This window comes from Copadichromis virginalis, linkage group LG22, assembly GCF_057382275.1.
Source record: "Copadichromis virginalis isolate Kocher_CV1m ecotype Utaka linkage group LG22, C_Virginalis_male_GT1.1, whole genome shotgun sequence".
Taxonomy (NCBI): domain Eukaryota; kingdom Metazoa; phylum Chordata; class Actinopteri; order Cichliformes; family Cichlidae; genus Copadichromis; species Copadichromis virginalis.
Window position 1 is genome coordinate 23,976,024 of NC_140638.1, and position 17,242 is coordinate 23,993,265.

At 41.7% G+C, this 17,242-nt stretch overlaps 2 protein-coding genes across 3 annotated transcripts in view; one reads left to right on the plus strand and one right to left on the minus strand.

Annotated features, from left to right (window-relative positions):
* The window catches only part of csmd2 (CUB and Sushi multiple domains 2), a 280,093-nt gene extending 265,960 nt beyond the window's left edge, over positions 1 to 14,133 (minus strand). The window contains exons 1-2 of the mRNA XM_085446711.1: positions 13,870 to 14,133; positions 13,304 to 13,669 (exon numbers count right to left, since the gene is read on the minus strand). Coding sequence (XP_085302837.1) covers positions 13,304 to 13,478 — 175 coding nt within the window. The 5' untranslated portion in view covers positions 13,479 to 13,669; positions 13,870 to 14,133. The remainder of the gene's footprint in view (positions 1 to 13,303; positions 13,670 to 13,869) is intronic.
* Positions 14,134 to 15,111: 978 nt separating this feature from the next.
* Positions 15,112 to 17,242, plus strand: part of LOC146683393 (uncharacterized) — a 44,764-nt gene continuing 42,633 nt past the window's right edge. For both annotated transcript variants that reach the window (XM_085446616.1, XM_085446617.1), the window contains exon 1: positions 15,112 to 15,463. In XM_085446616.1, the coding sequence (XP_085302742.1) occupies positions 15,195 to 15,463 (269 nt within the window). In that variant the 5' untranslated portion in view covers positions 15,112 to 15,194. The remainder of the gene's footprint in view (positions 15,464 to 17,242) is intronic.

A 17,242-nucleotide genomic window follows, 5' to 3' on the forward strand; every position in this document is an offset into this window, starting at 1 on the left:
AGGACCTGCACAACAGCCACCTACCTACCCCCTGAAAAAAAAAACCCCTATCTCTCACTAGGATTTTAGCACCTTTTCCATAGAGATCAGTGTTTTAGGTAGACTTCATCATTTTTTTTCACTTTCTTATCAGTACATTCCAACAGCCCTATGGAAAGTTGGTGCTACTGTGAGCAACAGAGCTCCGCAGCAACCTATGCACCAAGTTAATCAATAGAAAATAGTCCATTCAGAGTCGAAGACATGCTGGTACAGTTGATATTCTACGCTTTCAGAAAGACCTCTGTCTTTCCTAGTGTATCATGGGTGCAAATGGGCCTCCCTTACAAAACACGATGAATTGCGTATGTGTCCTTAAGCTCTGTGTGTACACTTGCATTTTTAGCAATGAGTGGAGGATGAATAAAAAAGAAAAGAAAACAAGTGCAGTTCAGTGTCATTCACTGCTCCTGACACAGAAGCTGTATGCTGTTCCCATGACAACAGTGTAACAGGAAAGCACACATAAAGACAAATCCCTGTCTTCAAGCATTTTTTCATACTTGAGCGCGCTCTACCCCGCACAGGTGTGCGCGTCTCTGTTCAAACATATGTACACACACGTGTGCGCTGCTCGAATCATTTCAATTTTATTTCCCAGTCTTCTTGGGGGGGGGAGAAAAGCACAATTACGTGTGAGTCTAATGTGTGAAACAGCGAAAGTCAATTATCAACTCATTGTCATTCTCCTCACATCTTTGAGCTCAGCTCTTTGAGTTACATTAGACCCCATATTCTGATAATCCCACTCACATTCTCCAGTGCATTTGCACCTACATTGCATGAGGAATAAGGGGAAACTACACTTTCAGGACCAACAGCATCCATAGGAGGTGGAATAATTTTGTGACCATGTTACATTATTTTACACCCTTCTTCCGGGCAAGACTCATGCTTGCGTGTCTGTTAGATAGTGAGTGGGCATTTGTGAGCGTTTAATCTTTTGTGAGTAATGTATATTAAAACCAGAGAGGAAGCACTGTTCCAAAGGTCAGGTCAGGAATGTCCCAGCAGAAATATACCATCTATCACTGAGAGACGGATGAGAAGACGATCAATCTGCCTCCCTTCAGCTAACTGTGGTGCAGTTTAACCTTTCAACTCAGAGCCTAACAGCCCCCCAAGGAAGGCTCAAGTGAACTGTGGACCACATTCATAATCAATGGGCCGCGTGCATCGCAGTCACATAATTAGAATTTATATTGAAATAAAATAAAATGTCACAGCTACTCATTACATTACATAGACTCTGGATTTCCACATTGCTTTAGGTGTTAGATTTAGAGCCTTTAAATCCACAGATATGTGCAAATTACAACCATTAACTTGTTTAGACTGTGAGAAAGAAAAACATGTTTTAGCAGTTTGCATCTAAGTCCTGGATTATAAGTTAAAATAATTAAATAACCATTAAATCATTATTCTCATGTACTCCCATATGGAAAAGAAATAGTAAAAACTTATATGTGATTACTCATGAAAGTGGCCACTTTCTCATTACTTTCATACATTGTTTTAGTAAGTATCAAAAACATACAAGTTTCATTTTATAATTTTTCAAGGGATCTTATATCTGTTTTCACTCTTGTATGCTTTTCATACAAGTTTCACACAAGACAGATACAAACTTTATAAGATTTATATATATCTTTTCCATATGGGCTTCAGGCACAAGATTGCATCTAATTTGCACTGATACCGGATATCATTAATATTAATAGTTTTTTTTAAAAATAAATATCAAAATAGACCAAGCATGAGTAAAGAAATAATTCTAACAAACATTTTTTTAAGAATCTGTGTCCTCTTTCACAATGGCTTTCTGCCATACTGTTTTCTTCTCGTCCACTTAAATAGTACTTAAGGGGATATTTTCCCCTCACTTGTTCTCATTAGGAATTTATTTTCTCAGCAGAACATGTAACACAAAGCAGAAGAAAACCTGTGATAACAACAGGTTAAACTGGGTTTAACCTCCAAAAAAAACCAAAAAAAACAAAAAAAAACTGAGGGTAACTAAGTCTAGCCGACAAATCAATGGAATGTGTTAGCCTTGAAGAACTTTGACAACAAACTCAAGTACAATATTCTCTTAAAGGAACGATTCAACATTTTGGGAGAAGAAGAGTGTAAATACCAGGAAAGACCAGAAAGTTCACATTTGAAGATGTTTGGCAGAAATTATAAACAGTAGTACCTTGAGATGGGTAAGCTCAAGTTCTAGGCTCCCATAGAGCAACTGAAGCTAGTATGGAAGCAAAAGATGCCCTTGACTAGAGTAGCACCATCCTATCTCCAGAGTAGATAGGAGTTTTAATATTGATATCAATACGGATACTTGATGATTTAAAAATCAGATATATTGGCCAATATTTTTTTTCTATCCCAGATAGAAATAGTTTGTCCTAACACTTGTTACATGTAGTTATTTACTAGCCCTTACTGAGATAATATGGCGATGCACTTTAAAAATAATCTTGTTTTATTGTCGCATAAAGCCATGGATCACTTGCTAATATGTTGCACAGCTCTGCTCAGATTGTTTAGCTCTTATGTTTATGGCATTCCAAATGTGTTGCTAACAGGGAGGCTGCAGAGTGCCCTAGTAGACAAACCTCGCAACACCAAAACTCATCAGATGGCTGAAGGGTGTTTCTCCTGTCTTTTCTTTACTTTGTTCACTTTCATTTATCAGCCATTATAAGTGCTGATACTTATATATCAGCAATAGTTGTGCTCTACTACAGTGGAGTGAGTCACCTATGCAACTAGAGCCTGCAATATCCACTAAGAACCAGTGATTTGTGATATAACACCTCCCATATAAATTTTCACGTGATAAAAAAACAGCTTATCACAATGCCAATGATGTAGTGAGGTCATGTGTTTATTTTCCCTTGTACAATGACCAACAACACAAGCCCAAACATGTCTGAGAGCGAGAGGTTCAATGATGATTTAATACCTAAAAACAGAGCTGCTTTAACAAACTCCAACAAAGCAGAGCAATTTGCAAATTAGCCAAGAAAACTATATCAGCTAAAGGTGGGAACAACAAATCCTTCAAAAACACATTGTCAAATATGAGAAGACACTAGCAGATGATGATGTTTGACCCAAATATAAACCGCACTTCATATGCCAGGATGCACAAACGGTGGATAAAAAATTAATGATGCAGTTACATGGTAGAAAAGCAAGGGTTTAAGCAGGTGGTTAAAAACTTGGAAAGGTAGAAAATGTGTTTCAATTTCAATGTTATTATGTGACAACACCGGTTAAGCCCCTTCAGTTATTGTTAAGCTAAGTGTGAAGTGTTAAACAGTCATTTTATACTTTCACTTCAAATTTCCAAAGAAAACACTGCCTACACTAGGCCGCTTTTGTATATTGATATCAATGAGTTGCCAATGAGTTGCCATGACAATAACTAATTGAAAAAGGGCGGAAAATGCCCTTAATTTTATTTGTGCTAAACAAAAAAAATTCTACTGCCTGTCCTATAAATCATTGTTCAGTTTTTTTATTATGTGTTATTATTATTATAATTTTTTTTTTTTTTTTACAGATTTTTCACAAATTTCCTAGAGGTATCATTTGCAGCTGTATGGCTTACCTCTACTAACAAACCAATAAATTGTTATTTAAGATACTGACAAAGAAATTAGGCAAGCAGCTGCACTGCCTTTTAGAATTTACTCAACCTAGGGGATGACGTGCTGTAGCGCGTTATGTTAGGACAGCTCAATCACTGTGATTATTATTCAGATCCACTTGTGTGCTCCAGTTAACAATATTATGCTATTAATCCATCCATCCATCCATTCGCTACCGCTTATCCTTTTCAGGGTCACGGGGGGTGCTGGAGCCAATCCCAGCTGTCATAGGGCGAGAGGCGGGGTACACCCTGGACAGGTCGCCAGTCTGTCGCAAGGCTAACACACAAGGACAGACAACCATTCGTGCTCACATTCACTCACAGATTCACACCTAGTGACAATTTGGATTATCCAATTAACCTATCCCCACAAACTGCATGTCTTTGGACGGTGGGAGGAAGCCGGAGTACCCGGAGGGAACCCACGCAGACACGGGGAGAACATGCAAACTCCACACAGAAAGACCCTGGCCTGATGGTGGAATTGAACTCAGGACCTTCTTGCTGTGTGGCAACAGTGCTAACCACCGTGCCACCGTGCTGCCCTATGCTATTAATATTAATATGATATCAATTTAAAAAAAAACATCTCATGTATTATTGGTGTAGCTAATCGGGCTTGTCCTGATTTGAATTCAAACTCACAGTCATTTTTTTTCATGTGGTATTTTAGTGGTCGACGTCCTGTAGAAAGACATATTTCACACTATCTGCTCCATTACATTGCAATAATGTGGCTTTTTTGCTTATGTGTTTTTTGTACCTTAATGTCTTGAATTATTACCCAAAAGCCAACGGCAAAGTTGGTCAACACCAGCCCAAAAAGAGCACTTAGCAGAAAAATGTGATGCCGACGGTGATTCAGCTGCAGAAATGGGAAGCACTTCCATTTTCAGTCCATTTACACCAAGTTGTTTCTTTAATTTTTGTGAATCAGATTGTCAGAATGTTGGCAAGCCTTGCAGCTTTTGGCAGATTTTGGGATGCTGTGGCACACAGCATCAATACTCTCCAACTTTGAGAGCTAACTTCTATCCTGATTTACCATGAAAAATGTACTAACTGCTTTCTCAGGTTTTATTTAACTTACTATTTTCAACTTATATTAAATAGAAACCAGAGTGTTTTTCTCCAAGCTGCTGAACTGTTCCTTTGAAGTGCACAACAGTCCTTCTCTAATCAAACAGAATTATCTTCCATTACCGACTACAATATAGAGATGGAGTAAAACAGTATCCTTCTACACCAAAATCTAAATTTGAGCAAGTGTAGGAGTAAAAGACACTCCCACACACATTTACTGCTTCTTCCCCGCCTCGCTGCCACAAAAAGTCTGCAGACAGATTACCTATATGCTCAATAGAGAGAGAGAAGCAGTATAAAGAAGAAAAAGACAAGGACAAGGACAAGATACCTCCTGCCCACTATCTAATCTTCAATCTCCGGGATCACTGATATCTGATAAGACAGTGTAAATCAGGAAGCTAAAGAAATCCTTTCCTGAGTTTTGCGTCTATACAAGACAGACAGGGCATCTGTGTCTATCACTCACGTTGTGAGGATTTGCCATAGCTGGAGAAAATTCCCATACCTGATAACAGCAAGATGAAAATTTGAATCGAGATGGAGGATTCTGTGCTAGAGCTGTTCACAGATATGCGGCTAGTGGCAATGAATTATTGATGTGTTTATTTCACCTTTACTTATGCAGGGAAAATTGACTTAGCATGTACGCGCTTGTTCCTGACATTTCAAACCTCACGTCGGCTCTATTGTTGTTACAGCCGTTACACATATGGGTGATGCCCATTTCAGTCACACTCCTCCACTGGTGTTTGCTGAAAGAGAACAGGCATGAAAGTGAAATGACAGCCACTTTCTCCTCACAAATCACTGATGTATTCTCATACGGCAAGCCAATTTACCATTACCTGTCCAGTCCCCATCAAATGTCTTTAATGGAGCTCGATTGGAACAACGGAGACAAAATACGGGTGAATAGAATGACTCATGCTTAAGGAGCTTAAGGGCACATGCTATTCTGCAACCAGTGAACGTGATGCCTTAGAACTGCCAGAACAGAGCAATACTGCTCCACTCATATTCCCTGGATAAGTAAATGAGCCAAAACATACATTTATTAATTTAATGTTGTTCTCTCCGACAAGCTGGGAGTCATATCAAAAAGAATCCAGATGATTTCGTTGGCAAGATTTCCGGTGGCTTTGGTTGGATGTGAAGTACTGACTTTAGAACTCGAACAACAAGATCCATAAATACCATAGTCTTAGGCATGGATCATATTTAATTAAAGTAAATTTAAATTAATATGATCTTCCTGAATGTTGTTATACCTTTATCTATATGCTCACAAAGTCTGAATGTCTACTTTGTGTTTAGCTTTTGTAAAAACCGGTGAAGACGGTCATGCAGAAGTTGGCTTAAATGCATTTAAGAAGGCTTTTTCTCTTTTTTTGGAAGGGTTGTATGCAAGTGTGCACAAACTGCTGGGTGCGTGTGTTTGTGTGCGCGTGTGAGTCGCTGTAGCTGTTATCACTGTGACGAAGCACAGTGACAGAACTCTGGCCATCTGGAGAAAGATGACGGTATGAATCACTAGAGAGGAGGACGAAGGAAGAAAAGACGAGGTGGTGAGGGAGGAGAGAAGGAGAAGGAGAGATGGCAAGACAGACAGAGGAGCAGGTTGACACAGCGGCAGGTGAGTGGGGAAGTAACAGTGCTCGTGAGGAGGGGGGCACTGGCATCATCTGAGAGCTGTGTGCACACACGCGCGTGACAGATACGTGCACGCCGGGGTACGTGCACAAACAGCCTCTCTGTGGCACTTTCTGAACTAGCTAAAGACCTGCTTGTCATCACTTTAGTCTAATCATCCTCGAGTGAATGGGGGTGGCAGCTCACAAACTCATCCAACCTCACACATACACGTGCCCACAAGCCCATTTTTATTAGTGATCATAAATACCTTTTATTTGATCTCTCTTCTACTTATGACACTCTACCCTCTGTTTATGAGAAGCGTTCACGATTAATCAGGGACTCAGCGGTAGAAGAATTTAGGGAATTGTTTGTTAACAATTTATCTGAAACAGACGATATAGATCAGCAGATGACCTCCTTCAATTCACAATGTCAAAAAATTCTAGATAAAGTGGCTCCTCTTAAAATCAGGAAAGGCAGTACTGTCAAACGCCCGCCCTGGTTTACAGAAGCTATCCGCAGCTTTAGGCGAATATGCCGTAAAACCGAGCGCCTGTGGAAAATCACAAAACTCGAGGTTCACAAGCTTCACTTAAAAGAACTATTATCTACCTTTAATGACATGGTGTCAGATTCAAGAGCCACCTACTTCTCTCAACTACTTGCAGTAGGAAAAAGAAACCCGAAAATTGTCTTTGATACAGTGAGTAGCTTTGTCTCCCCCCCAACGCCATGTACACCCGTCTCTTCAGATAAGGACTGCAGTGAATTTTTAAAATTTTTCCAAGATAAGATTAGTTGCCTAAGACATAACATAACTCCCTCAGGAAACCCCACCAACCATGATCGTCCACACCCCATAATTATGGAATCTTTCCTCCCAGTTTCTTTAGAGGATTTATTGGAAACACTGACTCAATTGAATCCTTCAACGAGTTTAGCTGATGTCTTACCTACTCGTTTATTCTGTAAAGTTTTTGAGACCATCGGGCCCTCTGTGGTCACGCTGATAAACCATTCATTGCTATCTGGCTCTGTCCCCAGGTGCTTTAAACAGGGGGTTATTCAACCTCTGCTGAAAAAGCCTAACCTGGATCCAACACTTCAGTCAAGCTACAGGCCCATTTCAAAACTTCCTTTTATCTCAAAAATCCTAGAAAAAGTTGTTTGGCTACAAGTAAAGAAAGCGCTGGAGAAGCATAACATTCTTGATAAATTTCAATCGGGTTTCAGAAAATTACACTCTACAGAAACAGCTCTGCTGAAAGTCACAAATGACCTCTTGATGGCTGCAGACAGGGGTGATTGCTCAGTCCTGGTTCTTCTGGACCTTAGCTCAGCTTTTGATACCGTTGACCATCAGATCTTAATCGATCGCTTAAACTGCACGGTAGGGATATCAGGATCTGTTCTAAAGTGGTTCACCTCATTTCTGGAAGATAGGACGCTTTTAGTTTCAGTGGGAAACTTCCAATCAGACGTGGCTAAGCTTCTATGTGGAGTTCCACAAGGTTCGGTTCTAAGCCCCCTATTATTTTCACTATATATTCTTCCCTTAGGCCGGATCATTAGCGGTTTCAAAAATATTTCCTATCATTTATATGCGGACGACATCCAACTATACATTTCTTTTAAATCCTGGGAATTAGACAAGCTATCCACTCTTATGGACTGTCTTAAGGAAATCAATCTTTGGATGACAAACAATTTTCTGCAGTTGAACGCAGACAAGACCGAGTGCTTAATCCTAGCCCCGGAGAATATCAAGCCACAGATTAGTCAACATCTGGGTGCTTTTTCATCGTCGATAAAAGCCACTGCCCGGAATCTTGGGATAATTTTCGACCAATCTTTGTCCTTTGATGTCCATGTTAAATCCGTGACCCGCTCTTGCTTTTTTCACTTAAGAAATATTGCCAAACTCAGGACTATTGTCTCCACAACCGAACTGGAGATGCTTGTCCACGCCTTTATCTCCTCCCGGCTGGATTATTGTAATGCACTCTTTTCCTGCGTATCTAAGGCCTCACTAAATCGGCTCCAAGCGGTTCAGAATGCTGCAGCAAGGCTTTTGACCCATAGCAATAAATTTTCCCATATCACTCCTATACTAAAATCCCTGCATTGGCTTCCGGTTGAGTATAGATATAAGTTCAAAATCCTCACCTTTACGTTTATGTCTCTACAAGGTGGGGCCCCCATCTATATCTCGGAGCTTCTCCAGCCCTATTCTCCAAAGCGAACTCTTAGATCCACTGATAGCGGTCGTCTATCTATCCCACGGACTCGTCTGAAAACAAAGGGGGATCACGCATTTCAAACCCTGGCTCCTATACTGTGGAATGGTTTACCCCCCCCACTACGCACCATCGACACGATGGCTTCTTTCAAAAAACAGCTTAAAACTCATCTGTTTAGACAGGCATTTGGGAAATGTTAATGCGTAACATGTTGTTTTATTTTATATTTATATTGTACTATTGCTTTTTTTTTTTTGATATGCTTTTATACTTTCTTTATGTTGCTATATTGTTTGTTTGACATGTTTTCTTGTGAAGCACTTTGTAACAGCGTTTTGTCTTAAAAAAGTGCTATATAAATAAATTTTACTTACTTACTTACTTACTACTTTCTTACAAGCTGTTAGTTGTTGAAATAGGAGTCTGCTTGATGCCTGATAAGAAAATGAACCCTCTAAATAGATAATTTACTGAAGAAAAAGGAAATCACCAGGCACTCAAAAGGCACAGAAACATAGGGCCCAGATTATCTCTCAGCTGGTGTAAGCTTATCCTCCATCTACTCCAACAGTTGCATCCTCTGTCTGCCTCTTATTTCCCCTCAAAGCCAGTTCTTGCCTGCTGTTTTTTTTTTCCCTTAGTGGGACCTCTTCTTCTTCTTCATCTCGACCACCGCGCACTCTCTCTCACCCTCAACTACACAGCTTCCCCCCGCCTCTGTTCAAGTCAAGCAATAAACATCTGGTTTGCATTCCAACCATTTCTCAGTTTTGAGTAACTTGATCATGTCATCTGTTCCCTCCTTTTCATTTTGCTCAACGGCGAATGTGGAGAGCAGATGGGAGAACGGGAAGCAGCGGAGCGTGCAGATAGAAGAGGATTTTGAAATTGAGAGTTGCCAGCAGACAGGTGAGAGCGAGGTGAGAAACAAAAGGGGGAAGCAGGATGCACGCGCATTCGCTGGGAGGAAAATTGGGACACTTGTCTAAGCCGATACAGCTGAGCAGAAGCCAAAGCTCAATTTTCACATGGCCATGGTTTCTGATTGTTTTAGCTTGATACACTATCTCAGCAAATAATAAATGTGCATGATGCATAAACTGTATATAAAAGACACTGTTGCCATCTTGGTATTTTAAACCCAAGCATGACAAAAGAGCCGTAAAGCACACCTCCTTTACAGTCCTTTTTTTAAACTAGAATTGGGACAATAATTTATGAAATGAATACCATGCTACATTCGAGTCGACTGATGACAAAGACCAACATTTTTTTTTTTAGAAAGGTTATACTGAGGGGATGGATCAAGAGAGGATATAGAGGTCTTCATAACTGGTTGCCTTTAAGCAAACACCCCATGTTGGAGGTGAGAAAGTAGTGAAATTTAAGGGCTCTTCTCATTGGATTCACTTTTGAGACGTGAAAGCTAAGTCCATCTTTTATGTGCAGTCTGTGACATGATTGCTGTTGAACTTGCTTACGAAATCTAAATCCAATATAAAACCAGAAGAAGAGCAAAACCCTTGTGGTGTGATCCTGTCAGTTGGGAGGAGGGAGGGGGTGGGGTCTGAGGTTAACTGAGAGTTTAAAGCTGTGGGGAAAATAAATGTTGGACAAGTTCAAGTGTTGACTTTTGAAGCCAGCAAATCCTTTATCGATGGTGTACTATGGGGAGCTGTCCATGGTGCTGGAGAGAATTTCCACTGTGTAGCCGATAGGGCGGCACCTGTTGCTGTCCTAGGTGCTGAAAAAAGTCACCTTACAGTCAGTTCTGTAGCTCCCCTTGTGTCAAGTGAGGTGAATTCAAGAATTGTACTTATTTAAAATGAGATTTAAAATGAGATATACTGTCTTAGGAGACAGATTTCACTGCTGCCGGATTTGATCAATTGCGAATTTAACTATTTTTTTCATACTTTAAACTTTTAAAGGGCTTCTTTGTTTCTAGTAGGATTTAAAACGAATATACTCGAGTTTGTGTGAAATGTTCTTGGACGTGAGAGAAAATAGTAAAGACTTGATCAAGGTTAACAAGGCTCTATTTCTTAGACTTCTTGGACTTCTTGGACTGGCCACATAAACATACTCTTCCACGCCAGACGCACACACACAGCCCGTCTCTTTCTTCAGGAGCCTCATGCGAATCCAAGAAAATATCATCAAGTAAAAAATAAATAAATAAAATAAAATAAAGGAGATAAAAAGGAAAGGAGCATCAAGCCCTCCAGTCCTCATAACATTACTGCAAGTTGCATCATGAGCACAACGCCGTGCTTTATATAAAGGAGAGCACGACAGAGCGTGATCTTGCGTGTAAATGGACATGCTGAGAGGCTGTCTCATGCGCCGCTGACGAATGACAATACCGCTGGACTTGGAGTTAAGAAAGCCGAAAACGCTCCCCGGATAGGAGAGGACACGTCATCCTCGATTCCCCTTCCCCTCCATCCCCGGCCTTTGCATTCCCTGCCCTGGTCTTTCAAATGAATGGAGGCTGATAACTGTTTATTGAGCGGCGGGTCCAGTGGGGACAGCTGCTTTTGATCCCTTGTAGACAGCGCGTGGTTCTATTCATTTTTTTCTTTTTTCTTTTCTTATTTATTATAATCAGAAACCTTTCACACGTCTCTATCTTTGTCTCTAACGGCCCCTGGGATCGATACTGATATTAGTACAGTAAAGAAAGTCCGCTTGATCCACTAAGACGGCGTAAAAGAGCCTAAGAATGGCTGTCACACACAGCCTGTAACGGAATCGTTAGCACTTTCGTATACGCGTGTGTATATATGAGCCACACTTGATAAAAGTATGTGGAGACAGAAACGCCAGGAACTCCAAGTCTCCTCTTCCCCACTCCCCCGCTCCGCCCCTCAGCATAGTGTGAGGCTCTGGTGCCGCTCAATGGGAGGATGGGGCAACTGCTGGTGGCTGCAGCACCGAGGGATGTAGCAGACCACCTCAACGCGTGGTGAGTCAAACATATTTATCGACAGCGTTTAAAGTAAAGGTTGTTATACAGTGGGTGGGCGGCTAGATGGATAGTCTAGTCCCCTCTGCTCTTCGTAAATATGTGCGATAAGTTCAAGTCGCTTTATCGGCTCCAAAAGTAGAGCCAAACGGCAAGAAAGTGGGCAATAAAGAGCTCCCAGGGCGCAAATAAAACAAGCAGTCTCCTCCGAATATAGCTGCATTGAGATTTACTCCACGGGAGAGTCGAGGGAGATTTGTCACTATCATTAGGAGCTGAACTGAGTGTGTGATAAAGCTACGCCTTACCGGCGCTGAAACACGTTTTCTTTTCTTTCTTTTTTTTTTAATTTTATTTTAAATGTTGGGTGGTTGATGACACAAGTTGGAGCAAAAGGTGGGTGACAGAGTGGGAGTTATTTTGGTGGGAGGATTTGAGGGTGACGCTCAACCTCAAAGCACACTTTCGCACTTTTCACACATCGTGAAATCGCACGGCCCACTGTGTGTGCGAGCGTGTGTGTGAGTGTGTGCGCTTATGGTGATGCCGAAAATGTGTCTATTTCCACTCACTTGTGGATTATGAGCCGTCCAAAAAAGGCATGAGTGGGCTAACACAGAGCAATGACTCACTGTCAAATTCATATTGTGGCCATGGCAGTATTCTTGGCTTTTGCTAAAAATAGTGTCCATTCTCTGGTAGGGAGCCAAGACAGTGATAAAACGGTTGGCTTTCTTTGCCAAAGGACCTGCTCGGGACGGCAAAAATCATTGCGGCTCTTCCCCGAAACACCCTGAGCTCTAAATATGCTTTTCGTAACATGTCTCATAGAAGAAGAAGAAGAAGAAGAAGAAGAAGATTATTTGTAACAGAGCCTCACATTTCAGGAAGACATCAGAACTGGACGTGGAAGTAAATTATTAGTAATGATAATCTGTTGAATGCGCGGGCTCCGGTTGCAAGATTTCCATTTGAAATTAATCAAGGGCAGAAAACCCAAAGTAAGTTAATTAGGCCTGCCTCCCCATGCATGCACGACAACAGATAGAAACTACACGCAAAATTTGTTTATGGGTGGTTGCTTCACAAGTTAAGAATGCTTGTGGATGCGATGAGGAAGAACCGAGAAGAAGCAGTCCCAAAGAAGAGCATGACCCACAGTGCGCCCGCGCACACGTGCACGCACGCACACGCACACACCTTTTGGACTGAACAGCATCACAATCAGCCGCCCGCTCGACCACCTCGGTGGATTTCCTCATGCATGCAGCACATGCTGCACTAACAGCGAGGGTTTCGTGTGAAGCCCTCATTCACTCGGCGTCAGTACGTCCATGCAGCACATTTAACGCTCCCCTCCTGTTTTTAACAAAATACCCAGCTTTGCTCAGTCCTTTAACGAAACCCATCAATAGAGTGAAGGATGGAAGCTCGAAACTCGATCCGCTTGTCACGAAAATAGCCACCCAACCAGCCACCTATAATAACTTTGTGAGGTGGAAGAGCAACATCGGAGCGAGCCTGATCCTAAATGCGCCTTTAGGATGAGCGTGTGCCTGCGTGTTGCTGATACTGATTTGCATTCAGTCAGGGATTGGGAAAGGGTGGGCGGTGGAGGGGGGTGGGGGTAAGCCTGCTGCATTTTGCATGTCTTCAGCTCTAAAGATGGGGACTTACCCTTTACTGAGGCGACCAGCAGCCCCATATATAAGAACAGCATCCGGCTCCAATGGTGCGCCTGCACTCCCGCCTTCATTAGAGCAAAAATCCGTATTCCGTCCACTTTCCTGCCTGCGCATTCCGGTCTCCTGAAAAGTCCCGTTGCTCCGTCCTGATTTGAAGCGGCGGTCATGGCAGGGCTTTTTCTCTGGTCTGGCAGGCACGACGAGTTTTCAAACGGTCAGAAAAGGGAGATTCACTCGGTGTCGGCGCTGAGAAAAATCCCAATGCATGGAGGAGGCTCGGAGCTCGCAGCTGGACTGAACCATGTCATGCGGGGACCGAGGGGTTCAGAGTCTCTGTCTGAGAAGATAGATTTCACACCTAAAGGAGGGGAAAGAAGAGGGGAAGGCAAACCAAAGGGGGGACGCGATTCAAGTGGTCAGTGATCTGCCCAGCACGAGTAAAAATCACAAAAGAACCCTCGCCAGCTCCACGCATATAACTGAGATTACCAGATACACGTCAAGAGAAAAAAAAAGAAATCAGGAGATTCCTCCTCTAGTTTCTCCGGCAACACTTACTTGTCCTTCTGTCTAATTTATCTCCAGTTAATAAGAGCATCTACGGTGCCAGTAATCCACGCTTTAAGTCGACATGAGACCGAAATTCAGAGGAAGGATGAACGAACTGGTTAGAACCACGGAGGATATCCGGATCAGAGAAAGATTGCCTGGTTTGAGAAGTTTTCAACCAACGCCGGAGTGTGGTCAGCGATCTTATTGTACATAGAGAAATATGCAGTATGTATTCCCAGTATCTCAGCGCTTGGCCACAGTCGTCTCGGGTCTGCGCGGCGCCCAAGATTCCGACTGCAGACCTGCTCCTTCTCCGCTCTCTCTCTCTCTCTCTCGCTCTCTCAGCTCTCGGTTGGCTCTCCTCACTACCATCACTAGTCATATCATATACCCACATTTTTTGTGCTGGAACATCATTTCAAAATAAACTCATTAAGGGCGTATGTAAGTTATAAGTTTTAGCTTTTAAACCCTTCTCTTCCAATTTCTGTGCATTGATTGCCATTCCCGATAATAATAATCACAACCATAACAACAACAACAACAACAACAACAACAATGATAATAACAATAATACGAAACCTTTAATACGCCTTAATCAAATTTGTAAAAGTAAGATTTAGGGGAGCCCACCAACAAGGCCATTGTCTCCATCCATTCAGACCAGCAATGGGATTTCCCGGCAGTTTAGCACAGAAGTCCACTTGCTGCTCACTAAACGTGAAATTGATGCTTAACAGGCCAGAACCCTGGCCAGTAAATTTGAATGTCATTTCCACTTTTGCATATGACCGATATAATTAGTTTTTTCATAATGCTGCGCGCGTGGAAACAGTTGGGATAATGAAAGGCGTGTCGGCCTTCAACCCCGACATATATGATGGAGGCCATAAATAGTCTTCATGCAACATTAAATTAAACTTTGCTAACGCTGGATTGCTCACTCATCCTCACCAGCTTGTTCTGGGCTTCAATCTTGCATTTTTTCCCAGGAGTTCAGGAAATAGATCTAACTGAGATTCTGAAGCCTCCTGTACTTAAAATATTTACACTTACAGCTGGCCAGGGGAACCCTTACATGCATGTAGCCCAGATGTACTAGGGGAAGGCCCCTCCATCTACTGGAGAGAAATGTTGCAGCAACTTATTTATGTCAGGCACTGAAATACTAAGAAATGAAATGTCTCAGAAGATTATCCTTACAACCGCTGGATAATTGTTGAAATTCTGGAACTGATACTGGTTGCCATGACAGCCTAACATGCTGACATGCTTTTGAAAAAAAGAAACAGCTTAAAAATACACATTTGGACTCTGTAAAGAAGACCGATATGGCCATGTATACGAAAAGCAGAGGGAAAATGGTCCCTCTGGAAGAAGATCACTTGACGTCAGTAACTTCAAATCAGTTCCTCGGCGCATTTGCGCCATTTCCGCGTTTCGCTTGGATTCATCCAAACGCACCGAGGGACAGCTATGATATGGTGTGCAAAATTGTCTGGAGCAAAGCTACCCAGGTGAAACCGGGAAGAGGTCAAAGTTCACTGGAAATCCAAGCTAGTAAAGACGACACTCCTTCAGTCATAATGTCAAGTCACAGGTAGGGTTATCTGTGGCTATACAGGCTATAACTGACCTCTCCATCATAAGCGATGAAACATGCCTTCATATCGCTTATAAACCCATAAGCTATGAAATTAACCTCACTGCGAACCCACTATGTCTCATATCACACTTTATCCAGGTTTAATCAGTCTGTCTATATGAAGCTCAAGCAGCTTCATCATTTTGTTCCTGGGGTGTGCTTTCATCTAATTTAGATGAAATGGGAAGCGGTAGGCTCCTCAGTAATTAGTGCTAACACTGTAATATCTAATATAGGAGATGGCAACAGGTACAGCCAGTATTCTGTGTTTTTGTTTTGTTTTGTAATAATACAGATGGTGAAGTTATAATTTGGAGTTTACAAGCGTCTTTAACATAGTTTATAAGTAGTAACTATTGAAACCCAGCATTCAAATGTTTAATACTTTATTGTTCAGTAGATCAGGTAATTTATGAGTCATTAATAATCATGCTGTATAATAATGATAAAGTTCCCACTGTTGACTCCCTATGATATCAGTGAGAACAGATTCCCTTTATATCAGCATCTCAAAAGTCTGCTGTTTGTGAAGAAGCTCCTCCCATCTACTGTTCAGACCTCGTGTTTAGGAGGAGCAGCCAATCAGAACAAATCTGGTTTGGGGCAGCCCCAGGGTTATTAGGGGTTTCTGTGGCTCAGCTGGTAGAGCAGGTCATCTGCTGGTTTGAAGGTCACTGGCTTGATCCCTGACTCCTCCAGGGAGGAATGTAAGTACCTTTCTACTCAACTGGGTACAAAGTTACTATGTAAGTGCCAGTTCATTTTAGCTCAATGTATTCATTGCACAGAGCAGTTCGACCTCTGACTGAAGCAGCGCTACCATACAATGTTTTCTAGATTAATTGCAATTTTCTTTTTTTTCAAAGAAGAAAAACATGGCCGACCAAGTAACACTATGCAACTGTCTGGCTTTGTTTACGCTGGCAGAAAATTGGTCTTTCCTTTTGGATGAATTCAGTTGTTGCAAGGACGTTTTACTTGGAACATTCAGCAAAAATAATATAATAATGACAAAAAAAAAATGTGGATAAAAAAAGAGATTACAGTGATGGAAACCTCCTGTTGCTTATAATGAACACAGTGCAAGCCTGTGACGGAACTTCCTAATGTGGCAGGTTTCAGCACTTCTGTTAATACTTCAGTCAGACTCAGGATTGTTTCCTTTGTTTCCAGTAGGTTACTGTGGTCTCCAAAAAACTCTGGCATTTTAGTGCTCTCTCTCCACAGCAATGTTTTCTCCCTCTTTTATTGAATACCTCAGCTCAAAACAAGTGTCATTGATTGTTACCGTGGCAACATCAGTCATAGGCTAGAGTTAAAATGGGGATAAAGTGTCTATTTTTGGTAGTTTATTTTAACCTTGACTAATCAAAAAGCAAAATTACGATTGACTGTCTAAACCCACAGGCCAGTCTAAAGTTTCTATTTATATTTTGTGTATTCTATTTAATTAAAATGGCCCACAGGCTCATTTTAGAACTCATAACATTTGTTTTGCCTAAAACAGATAGGGTTATGGGAAAATAAATGGATTAACTGGATGGATGTGGAGTTGTAGCCTCTTTATAACTTATAACCAAGATCCCAAGACTTCATTGGAGATCAGTTGGGCTGCTGTGCGGTCATAAACCCACTGTATAATGTTAATGTACACCATCTGCTCACCCACCGCCCAGAGCTACCATGACGTCTCCGTTATCATAAGCATCCCGGGTCTCACCGGACCGTCTGCTC